Source organism: Chenopodium album, chromosome 19 (assembly GCF_948465745.1).
Source record: "Chenopodium album chromosome 19, dcCheAlbu1.1, whole genome shotgun sequence".
NCBI classification, from domain to species: Eukaryota; Viridiplantae; Streptophyta; class Magnoliopsida; order Caryophyllales; family Amaranthaceae; genus Chenopodium; species Chenopodium album.
The window spans coordinates 3470210-3482839 of record NC_137852.1 but is presented as its reverse complement, the minus strand read 5'-3'; the positions used below and the strand labels follow the sequence as shown (position 1 = coordinate 3482839).

Below are 12630 nucleotides of genomic sequence, written 5' to 3'. Positions count from 1 at the left end.
TTACTAAACTGAACTTATTTTTACTGAACTGAACTTATTTTTACTTAATATTATTTTTTTAAGGTGAAGAGAACAGGGCCTTATACATTTCTAATTGGATTCATCTCTTAGAATCATATGCCATAATTTATGAATGATATATTTCTTGCTCACTAAGCCAGTCGAGTTGACATACACAAGGTTTCAATGCGACATAGTACTTTCTTCTTATCTAAAAAAATCCCACAAAAAACAGTAAGAAGTATGTATTTATTCAATTACGTACTTATTGATCAATTAATTTTGACGTTATACCAAGCATTTAAACCTGGTAGTACTATCTTTTGGTACCCAAAGTTAGGCTCCTTGTAAATAAAGTTCAACATAGTAATTAGCATATATAAGCTCAACAAAAGCATCAAGTTAAATTAGAGAGAAAAAAATAAAGTGAAATTCAACCAAAGTAATTTATTCAAGTGAGAAAAACTTTATACTCTAATGTTTTTTATTTATTTATTTATTTTAATGATGAAAAAGGATAAAAAAAAAAAAATAAAAAAAAAGCTTTAATCTAACTTTCTTTTTATTGTTTTTTGTTTTAGTCGAAAGTCCATTAGCCATATATAATACGCGTTTTTATCCTGTGAGATTGAGAGGGATGTTGTCATTTAATTAAAGTGTGGTGAATATTAATATAGTTGTACCACATGCATCAAATTAAAGTTTCAAAGCCGGCCTCATGCCAGCTTTTAGACTTTAGAGATTGATTGATGATTATGATCCATGCATCATATTCTCAAGAGTCAAGGAATTAAGGCCATGAAAATAATTTGCACAGTCTTGAAGCTTATCTATCATAAGACAAAGATGTGATAAACTAAATGAGCAATAATAAGTAAATAAAGTACTTCTTGTTTGCAAATATATGTGTTTTATTTTGACATGAGCCAACGCATTACTAAGATTTAAAACATACTAAGATTCAAGACATAGTTATGATAGGTGCAAAGTCTGATCGAAAGTCACTAGTCAAAGTATAAATTTAATGATTCGATCTGATCGACCATCATATATATCTCCTGGGTCTCTTGGGATGCATGAAAAACATCTTAACGTCTAGCCTTATCATATCAAGCAAGTCTAGAAATTTTCTTCGGATATTTAACCGTTATTCTTTAGACAAGATGTTCATAGAGTCGATGGGGATTGTAAAGCTGAACCAACACCTATTTATTTATAAGTTATAACCTTTTTATTTATAATATCTTTCAAATGAGCAAATAAAATAAGCCAAAATAAGCTTAAATAAATATACCATATTACCATGTATATAACTCCGTACAACCGTTGTACAATAAAATTAATTACTCCGTATATTATCTGAAGTTTTAGTCCATGACGAATCTATTAAAATGAAAAAAAAAATTTAAAAATGAAATATCTTCCTAATTTAACTCCTAAGCAATGCATGTCAACACAAGTATCACCCTTTCCCCACAAGAAAATAATGCATTGACAACTGACAAGTTCCTATAAATTGATGTTACAATCACATGATATATATAAGTAGTTCTCATGAAAATGTAATTATATGATGATATTATCCCAGATTCCCAGCACATTGCATGGTTATCAAAATGCCTACAAAAACGGTGTGATCGCATGTGCATTTAGAGCTGTCAATTCGGGTATTCAAGTCGGGATTGGGTCGGGTTAAATTAGGTCTCGGGTTAAATCAAGATTAGGTTATGTCGGGTCAATCTAGCTTCAGATCAGGTTCAGGTTCAGGTCGGGTCAATTTCAGTTCAAGTTATTACAGGTCGTTCACCTTCTCGGATATAGGTCGGTTCAATTCGAGTTAAAATCAGATCGAGTTTAATTTCAGGTTCGGGTTGTGTTGAGTCGGGTTTGGATGGGTTAACAAGATGGTACATTCAGGTTCGGGTTAGTGTTGATTCGGGTTCTGGTTCAAGTTCAATTCTAATAAATATCGATGTGGCCAAGTTGAACTATATAATTACGCCTTCCATAATTTGATCAAGCATCATCAAGATTTTATTAAACCTATATACAACTATACAAGTAATAGAGAACAAAAGTTATATAAGCTGAACAAAAGATTTTATTAAATCGGATTGAAGGTTTACAGAATTATACCAGTATATAAGCTGAATAAAAGGTATATAAAATTTTATTAAACCTTCCATGACTCGGGTTCATGTTTTAAATAGGTCGGGTACTAGTTCAGGTTAAGATTGTTTTTAGGTCGGATTCAATCAATTGACGGTTACTATCAGGTCGGGGGCAGGTTCGGGTTCAGGTCATAACGTATTGGATCAAATGGGGTTTCGGTTAAGATCAGGTCAGGTTCAGGTCAAATAACAGGTCACTAGTTTCACCCCATTGTTCGAGTGCAGGTTGAGTTCAGATCTTTGTCCGTTAAGTCAGGTTCTCGGGTCGGGTCAGTTTTTGACAGCTCTATGTGCATTCTACTTGTCTTTGGTCCATCCATAATAGCTTACATATATGGGAAATTATTAATCTCAAAGATAAACCATAAACTTCGTATACATATAGTACTTTCTTTGTAAAAAAAATAAAATAAAATAAAATATGTACGTAGTATACTTTATTTGTGTTTGGCAAAACCCATCTTATAGCTTAATAGCTATAAAACAACACCATGTTATAGCCTACAAAATAGTCAATCATAAGCTTAATCTTAATTGAACTTCATACAACTCTTAAAATCACATAAAGTTATTAATACGGAGCAATCACAAGCTAATAATCATGATTTGGCCTTTAAATAATAGAAAAAAAAAAAGGAGGCAATAAAGATAATAATAATAATAAGAAGAAAAACCCACCTTGTTGCAAGAAAACATTATATAGAGTTTACAATATTTATTAAAAATAAATAAATAAATGAAGGCAGTTTCTTTAATATTATCTTTGGAAGAAAATAAAGGTAGTGTATTACATAGAAAATATTGTTGTATAGAATGTCCATCCACTAATTTTTTACCCTTATGCATTTATAGTTCTTTTAGGTAGTTAAATACTACCTCCGTTACATATTAGTTGCAACTTTGGAATATTTTATCTCTCACAAATAATCCACAAAGTTGCAACTAATATGTAACGGAGGTAGTAAGTAAAATAATTGAGCATATATTACATAATGTTTGCACACACAAATATACGCGGATATGCCATATATGAAACAACTCCTTGTCCTTGTATTGTGTAGAAGTAGGTCCTACAAAAACGCAGAACATTTTCAAGAGTGTCCGGCATACTATCTAGATATTTGTTTGATGGCTTATGGTGGTGAATTTGTAAAGCAAGTGCGTGTCTACAAATCGGTTATTGATCCTTAAACACACAAGATACAACATAGCCTACAATAGTACATAGGAGAATTAATTTTGTACAACGTTAGTTGACCTAATAAAAAGATCCTAAATCAACGGTTACAACACATGATGAAAGAACAAAAGATCTAAAATAGATAGTTGTAACATCAAAGAGACAACGACAAAGGTACAAAGCTCACCATTCATGTAAATATAGAATTTATGCAACTTGAAATTTAAATCTTAATTTCAGATATCCAACGAATATAATCCCAAGAAGCATCACAATATACCTGAATTGTGTTAATAAAGTTAGACATTTTTATAAAGTTGATAAAATAAAGTTAAAGCTTGTACACTAGCTGTAACGATTGATCTAATTAATACGTACATATTACGTATACAATATATATGTGATAAAAGAAAAAGGAAAAAAAGATGCAAAACTGTAAAAATTAAAAGTCCTGCCAAAAGTACTGCAAATTTAAAGAAGAAGAAGAAGGTGATATATAAAAATAATCAGAAGGCAAAATTCTGTTTTTTTTTTTTTTTTTTTTTTTTTTTGACAAAGAGAACTGCAAAATTCTGTTTGATTGTTATAAATTACGTTTTAGGAAACTTTCTTACCCGAAAGAATAATTGATCTTATAGTAGTGATTAAAGCATAGATTTACTACTGTAAATCTGTAATAAAATATTGGTACAATTTGATTTTATTGGTTAGTCAGAGGCTCAAATCAAAGGGAAATTTAATGTTTGTATAAACAATTTGTAATGATCAGTTGGATGATGCATAAAGTCACATAATGTACATGTTATGCCTTTATCTTTTGATCTCCCTTTTTATCGTGTCTTTGATTGTAGAATTTTTTAATGCTGGTATGAATGTACGATTATGAATGTTGGTTATTAAATTAGAAAGATTGGTTTTATCTTGTGCTTTGCATTGCCAATAGGGCGATGAATATCAAAGGTAATATGTATCCCAATTTCAGTTTTTACAGGTTAAAGAAGCGTAAAGGATCAAGCTTGGAGCATTTTATGACTAATGCCTATGATCGAATTTGTCAATCTCCTATTTGTACACAAAAAAAAAAGGACTAAGTATATTAAGCTAATTATTGATTTGAGAGGGTCTTTGGAGGATATTGTCACTTCATCATTAATGTTAGATTAAAATATATGGTGAATAAATTGTTACTCCGTATGATATAAGAGTAGCACTTTGTTTTGGTAGAAGGAAAAGAAGGGAAGAGAAGGGGAGGGGGACAAACTCTCTTGTTTGGGACTTTGAGCAAAGGATTGAGGGAAGGAAAGGAAAGGAAAGGAGGGGGGGGGGGGGGGGGATCCATTTTTCCTCTATCTTTAATAAGCATAATCCCTCCAAAATTGGAGAGAAAATGGAGCTCCCCTCCCCCTCCCTTTTTTTTCCCTTTCTCTTCCTCCTTTTCCCCTTCCTTTCCTTCTTTCTTTGCTATCCAAACAAAGCGTAGAGCCGATGTGAAATATTCAAGACAAGATCATCATTTCATATACAAGTATCAGATAAGGGCCTGTTTTCTTCTGCTTAATTTTAGTTTAGTTCAATTCAGCTCCAATCAGTCCAGTTTAGTTCCTAATTTTCTTTTCTCATAAACAATTCAGTAAATCAAAATAGGCCCAGTTGTCATTCCTTAAAAATGTACTTTTCGTTCAATTTCATTCATTCCTTGATCAAATCCCATAGTCATAAGTTTGGCGTTTTCTTTACTAGGATTAATCTAAAATTAACTTTAGACTTGATTAACTTTGATTTTTTATGTAATTATATTAGATTGGACTCGATCAACCAAGTTTATGTCAAACTTTTTATTTTAAGGTGAACAAAATATTGTGTCAAAAAAAAGGTGAACAAAAACACCCTCAATCTATTTAATTATACTCATGTCCGGTCTCTACTAAAAAGTTAAAAATCCGCCCTTCTAAGATCATGTTCTTTAGACTTGGGTTCTTTGTTTTTTTTTTTTTTTTTTGAAATAAGACTTGGATTTATTTTTAGTTCAGTTTATTTAACCCATCATAGTTCATTTTTCCAATTTACTTCATTCATTCAATATAATAGTTCAATTTACTACTTTCATTTTATTTCATTTCAACTCAAAAGAACAAGGCATAAGCGTATCGTCATATCTATATCAACACTCGCCCAATGCCGCCCATCCGGACCCAACCCCATCGCTAAAGGACGGTTCAAAATAAAAAGGCACAATCATGACACTTTAGCCGTCCCCAGCCGAGTCAAAACACTAATATTTTTTACCCGCCTTAAAATTCAAATCAAATGATAGAAACACCAAGATATTCATATTCCTCCATTAAAACACACACACAAAAAAAATGATTCCACATTTCCAAATAATTCCTAAACCCAGTTCCACAGAAATCGAATTTCCGCTCAAATTCTTTCAGCCGTTTAAACTAACTTTTGCAACGATCATCCTCATCAATAGATTCCCTTCCATTTGATCAATCCTTTTCTTTCTCTCTCTTCTCTTCTTCATTCCTTTTTCCAAGCCAAGAATCTCTTCTCTGTATTTCTCCATTTTTTTATTTTTCTGGGTTTTGCCTTTTTTTTACGATGCCCACTTTCTTCAATCTGTACTACTTCCCCTTTATTTTCCAACCCTTTACTTCTTCTTCTTTCCTTTTCTCTCTCTCTCTCTTCAATTTTGGGGTCCTTTTCATTCCATAAAACCTCCCTTTCTCGCTTTTCGACTACCCCCTTCAAACTTCGGCGGTTTTTTAGCTTAACAATTCCAATTTCATGGCTGATTCCACTGATATTCAACACTTTTCTCAGCCTTGTATTTATGGTAAGCTTCTTTACTTTTTTACCGCCTTTTTTTTAATTTTTATTTGGGTATGCAGCTCATGTGTTCGATAAAATGCCTCACTGAACTCTCAAGCTTCGTGCTTGATCATGTTCTGTTAATGTTAATTATATGGGACTTAGTAATATTATTATTATTTAGAAAAAAAATATTATGTTTTGATTGAAATTTAGATGATGAGTATAGTTATGGATTTCTGAAGTGGTTTGTAATTATGATAAGCAGGGCTTCCGGCTCATCCGAATACAGAGAAGAAATCGCGGTTTATGAAATGGTTGAGTAAGATTTTTAAAGGGAATGGCGGTGGTGGAGGTGGTGGGGGGTCTAGTCGCGGCTCATCATCTGGTGGTCGACATCCACAGTTTCTCGAGGATGAAAATATGGTTTGGCGGGCACCTTCTAGATCATTGGTAATACATGTAACCTAGCTTTATACATGATCTTTTAACTATTACAAGTACTCGTAATTCTAACTAGCAAATTATGTTGAGTAACAAATAAGTTCTTTCTAACATGTCATGTAGAATAATTGAAGCTGGTTATTGCCAACATCATATCTTCCAAAGTTCAATAATCTTGTTAGGTAGGCACTAAATGGTGCTATTGCACTTTAGTTTTTTGTCCCATTTTTCAATAATTGATGAAACGCGAAAATGTGCTCCATAAGTAAGTGGTAATGGCATATTTACTACAGTTGAAGAGTTGGACCCAAAAGCTGAATTTTTTAAACAGGGAAAAAACATGTAATTTCTGTAAAGTTTTCTTTTACATTGTATTTTGCAAGGATTTCATTATATAACATTTTTACTATACTATAAGATATTTAAGGGTGACCAAGAAAAAGATCATACAGGGATTCCTTTTCTTTTTTGTTCTCCTTTTCTGCTTTTCCTTTTTGGGTTGGGAGGAGGAGAATGGGTTGCTTAAAGTCCAGGCATCCCAAATTCTCTGCGAGCCTGCTACAAGCAATACATATCTCAGATCATGAATTTACTTATTTATAGCTGTAATCCTACTTTTTGTGAATGGGTAATGCTATATGTAGCCCTAAGGGCTATATATAAACATTAAATACACTCTTGGAAATTGTATAAAATTAGGAATTCATGATAAAAACACGCGTAAATCAGTGTAATTAGTGTTTATATTTTCATGATTTCCTAACTTTTTACGATTTTCTAGTGTAAAGTTATGAGAACCCTATATATATATATATATATATATATATATATATATATATATATATATATATATATATATATATATATATATATATATATATATATATTTATATATATATATATATATATATATATATATATATATATATATATATATATATATATATATATATATATATATATATATATATATATATTTATATATATATATATATTTTTTTTCTTTAAAAAAAGTTTTTTGAGTTTAGATGTGCTCCGTAGTTCCCTATTTCTAGTAATGCTCTATTAAAGATAAGTATCATATCCCTCCTTCCATATTAGTTTATAGATCATGATACTTGTATATAATCTTAATTTGCAAATTCAGCCAACAGTCTCAACACAAAATTACTATGAAAAGATGCATCACTTTATTGTGTAAGTGCCATTGTGGCACAGAACGGAGTTTCAAACACGTGAACTTGAAAGGAGATACTAACTTTCTTGTCACATAGCACACCTTTGTGGCTTTGTTGTTTTGGATTTATTAATTATGTACCAACTCTTTGCATTGGTGAACATCAACAAAACTAAGATTTCATAATCTGATGAAGAATGAACAAACATGTTGTTTAGATCAACAGATCATTTGCTCCTTACAATATTTTCCTTTTTGTGTTAGTCTTTTGCTACATCAAAGTATTGAACGGTTAGAAGACTAAAAGTCTACAACCTGATTGGTAAGTGGTAATAAATAGTGGTAATGAGAATGAATTTGTGTATTGCTATGTAAGAAAAATCAATGTCCCATCCCATGGTAATGCTAATTCACCCTCAAATTACCTCTTGTCCTTCACAAATTTTCATTACAATCCGTTACTACTCGGAAGAGTGGTATTGGGTGGTAATGGACATTTATGAAAAAAACACACACAAGTTTGGGGATGAGATTGCATTACTATGGACATTAGGATGTTACTCTGTTTGCCAAATTACAGTTAAATTTCTCTCCATTACCACTATTTATAGCTGACTACCAAACGGGCTGTGAAAGATAGAATTCACTTTCATGTAAATTACAGACTGATTCTTATATACAATTAATGGTGGATGCAGAACTTTTACCTTCACTTATATGCTGTTAGAAACAGGTCTATTCTTCTCATCCGCGTCGCTTGAACTTTCAAACATTAAACAAATTTGCAAATTTAGCTACCAGGAACAAGCATTGGCCCCAACATAGAACATATATACTTTTCAGTATAACCATTTTTCTTGTACAGTCTATTGGAATTGATTTCATCTGCTAATTTTTTTGTACAAGTTAGCTCATACTATATAATGTAAAAACCTAACCTGCATTTACAATGGCATCAGGATGATCGACCTAGAGCAAGTAAAGACCAGGATGAGTTAGACCGTGCGCTTGCTCTCTCTTTGTCAGATGACTTTAAAAGACCAGGTGGTAGGTATTGTTAAATAAGATTTGAGCCTCATGGCTGTGCTTTTCATTCTATAATATTTCTTTCTAACCCACATTTTCCAAGTTAACACTACTTCACCCTTTTCTCCTTGATCCTGTCACTGAATGAGCTGTATCCGCACTTTCAGGCTATAAACGGCGCACAGACAATGATGACGATACTGCAAGAGGTCTACAAGATAGTCTGCATAGACCTTCCTATACCCCTTATATGCCCACTTATCCTGATTATCCTCCTTATGATCCAGTCCCATTCTTTCCTAGAAGCTATAGGTACAGAATCACTCTCTTTCCATCCCATTTTTGAGTTGCAATGCCCGTTAGATTAATATTTGACTTCCTTGTGTTTCAAAAAAAAAAAAAAAATGACTTCCTTGGAATCATTTTCAATTTTTTGGGGTTTATCAGAAATCATTATGCCGAATTTCTTATCTAGTAACTATATTAAAAATCTGAATTGAAGGAGGAAAACTGGAACAATCACAATTATCTTTATGTTCCCTTTTATTCAGCACACAAGTCTTCTGATGTTTGCTGTGAATCATTGAATGTTATCAGTTGTTTATAAATAGAAATTTGAAAAATAAGTCTCTACTGGCTTTATGCCTTTATGACCTTAATATTAATAAAATCTTAGATTTAAAATTTCAATTCTGGTATTTCTACTTTATGAACATCTCCAATCTTGATATGCATATGCTGACTTATGGTTAATGTTCTGGATTGCAGATTATGCAGTGGGTGCAACGGTGAAATTGGGTATGGCAATTATCTTGGATGCATGGGGACATTTTTCCATCCAGAATGCTTTTGCTGTCGCTCTTGCCGTCAACCCATCACTGAGCATGAGGTAGTCCAATATGTCCTATCTTATAATAAATTGTATCTATGTTTACAATTTTGCATGCTACTATAGTCACATCCTACTTTCCTCAATCACGGTTGTAATTTGTTCCCTCTGTTATACCAATGTATAACCTCTGTTACAAAATATTATCAAATTTTTACTTATGTTGAAACAAGTCTTACTTTTTTCTGTTGATTCAAGTTTTCTTTGTCAGGAAAGGATCCATACCATAAAACCTGTTTCAAGGAGTTAACTCATCCGAAGTGTGAAGTTTGCCACCAATTTGTAAGGAAATGCCAACTTTTGTCCTCTGATCTGTGGCCCTTTCCAGTTCTATTCTTATTTGTTATATGAAGTAAATCCTAGTGATAGTAAATGTTGGAATTTTAAATAGGTTTTCCTATCAGAATGAGGTTTTATCACTGAGTAGACTATGAAGTATATCTTATCCTTCATTTTCAGATTCCAACAAATGCAGCTGGTTTAATTGAGTATCGATGCCACCCATTCTGGACACAGAAATATTGTCCCTCACATGAGCATGATCACACAGCTCGTTGCTGCAGTTGTGAACGTTTAGAGGTACATTACAGCAATAAATCTTGTTCATTTACCAAATTTCAGTAACAGATTAATGAAATACTGCAATGTGGATTGCAATCTCTCTCTTTCTGATATATGGGACTTCTGCTTTCCCTTGGCTTATGTTTCCTAATTTTTCCATTTTAAAGTCTTGGAATACAAGGTACATTGCCTTAGGAGATGGAAGGAGTTTATGCTTAGAGTGCATGGAATCTGCCATCATGGACACCGGAGATTGTCAACCTCTCTATCATGCTATCAGGGATTATTATGAAGGGATGAACATGAGAATTGATCAACAAATTCCCATGCTTTTGGTTGAAAGACAAGCCCTAAATGAAGCTATTGTAGGGGAGAAAAATGTAATTAGCAGTTTCTCTCTTTTTTTTTTTTAATATTTTTTTGTGAACAATCTCTAAACCCAGTGAATGATTGTATTCAAGGGCTTTCATCACATGCCAGAGACCAGAGGTTTATGTCTTTCTGAAGAGCAGACCGTGACCAGTGTATGTCCTTATGATCCTCATTCCTCTTTTATATATAGATTTATTATCTATCTATGTCACCATTTATCCTTTTCTAAATCAACCAGATACTTAGAAGGCCAAAAATTGGAGGACATAGACTGGTTGGAATGAGAACACAACCCCAGAAGCTAACCCGAAAATGTGAAGTTACAGCAATTCTTGTTCTCTATGGTTTGCCTAGGTAAGCTACACTAGCTTACAATATTGAACCTAGCTCACAGTGGAGGCTGCTGGCTACAATTCATTATAAGAATTTCAATTAGCTCTATTAACTTCATATGCTAATCGATGATAATTTTTGCTTTGTTTACATACAGGTTATTGACGGGTGCTATACTTGCTCATGAGTTGATGCATGGATGGTTACGTCTTAAAGGTATTGTTCATATTATAAAAATACACCAGCTATCCTCAAAGTTGGTAATGCTTTCCAAATGAGAAACATATTTGAGTAATTACTTTGTAATACTTTTTCTCATTTAGCAAAAACACAAATCATTCACTTACACCTAAATTTGATTTATAAATTTGTGCAGGCTACCGTAATCTTAGTCCTGAGGTTGAGGAGGGTATTTGTCAAGTGCTTTCGTATATGTGGCTTGAGTCAGAGGTGATGCCAGGTTTTCGAAACATGCCATCCACATCTACAGCTTCTACATCTACATCTTCATATTCATCTTCGAAAAAAGGCAGGACTTCTGAGGTTGAGAAGAAGTTGGGTGAGTTCTTCCTGCACCAGATTGCCCATGATGCTTCTCCAGCTTACGGTGGAGGATTTAGAGCAGCCAATGCAGCTGTCAATACATATGGTTTACGTCGTACCTTAAATCATATACATCTCACTGGAAGTTTTCCAATATAAAGAACCAAGCTCCCTCCTTTCACCCCTTTCTCTTCCTATTACATTCACTCTGACAGATACAGCATACAGGATAGTTCTTCTGTTCTTTGGTCTCAACTCTCGAGTATTCAACATCAGCTGATCATGGAAATCTTAAATTGAGTTTCCACCCTTGGTTTTTATGGGGTCATTTACACATCACATTATTAGATTCTACACGATTACATAATAAACTGTCCAAGTACTGCCCATATATTTGTTGAGAAATCACTTGTATTTTATTTACTGTTATTGTTATCAATTGAATTACCATGATAGATACGATTAAGAAATTCTGAACTAGAGTTATTCTTTTGGAAGGAAGTTTCTTCCAGCGTTTCATCCTTGCTTACTTAATGTCTTGTTCTTTCAGATACAAAACCAAAGCCAATTGTATAAAACAATAGCCCTATATTACTTTTTGCACACTCCATTACTCCAATTACATACTTATAAAAATAAATATCTTCGATTAAATTTATAAAAAGTAAGCTATTGACACAAATCAACCAAAATTCCAAATTTATTCTATTACTTCTAGGGTTAAACAGAAATTCTAGAATGTGAAAATATAGAATGTGCTGCATATTAACTTTGACGTGTATATCCTTGTAACATACAGAGTATCAATTAAAACTTAACTAAATACATATGGTAAAAAAATAAAGACATATTCGACCCAAACTACTATGATAAACGTATCAGTATGGAGTTTCATAAAATTTAAAATTTACTTAAATGAAGACATAAAAGCAATACAACTAAAATTAGCGATATCATGAGCTTGTTGTAACCCCTATAATCCTCTGTGTTCTTATATTTGAAGTTTTTGTACTGAAATATATAAGTCACAGAAGAGCAAAAGGATAGGAAAATAAAACCAGTAAACTACTGTTATGCTAGAAATAGGTCTGTGCTTGAAAAGCGAGAGGAAGGTAAGAGA

The 12630-nt window shown here is 32.6% G+C and overlaps 1 protein-coding gene across 2 annotated transcripts; it reads left to right on the top strand.

Annotated features, from left to right (window-relative positions):
- Positions 1-5727: 5727 nt before the first annotated feature.
- LOC145595098 (protein DA1-related 2-like) lies at positions 5728-12029 on the top strand. 2 transcript variants are annotated; one of them, XM_081651457.1, is made up of 12 exons: positions 5728-6190; positions 6431-6618; positions 8746-8833; positions 8980-9124; positions 9581-9701; positions 9900-9983; positions 10161-10280; positions 10430-10642; positions 10724-10786; positions 10873-10988; positions 11125-11183; positions 11344-12029. In XM_081651457.1, the coding sequence occupies exons 1-12, from the start codon at positions 6142-6144 to the stop codon at positions 11667-11669; spliced, it is 1572 nt and encodes a 523-aa protein (XP_081507583.1). In that variant the 5' UTR covers positions 5728-6141; the 3' UTR covers positions 11670-12029. The 2 variants fall into 2 exon arrangements, with proteins under 2 accessions (XP_081507583.1, XP_081507584.1); XM_081651458.1 differs by having other exon boundaries at positions 5729-6190; positions 6434-6618.
- The last annotated feature ends 601 nt before the right edge of the window (positions 12030-12630 follow it).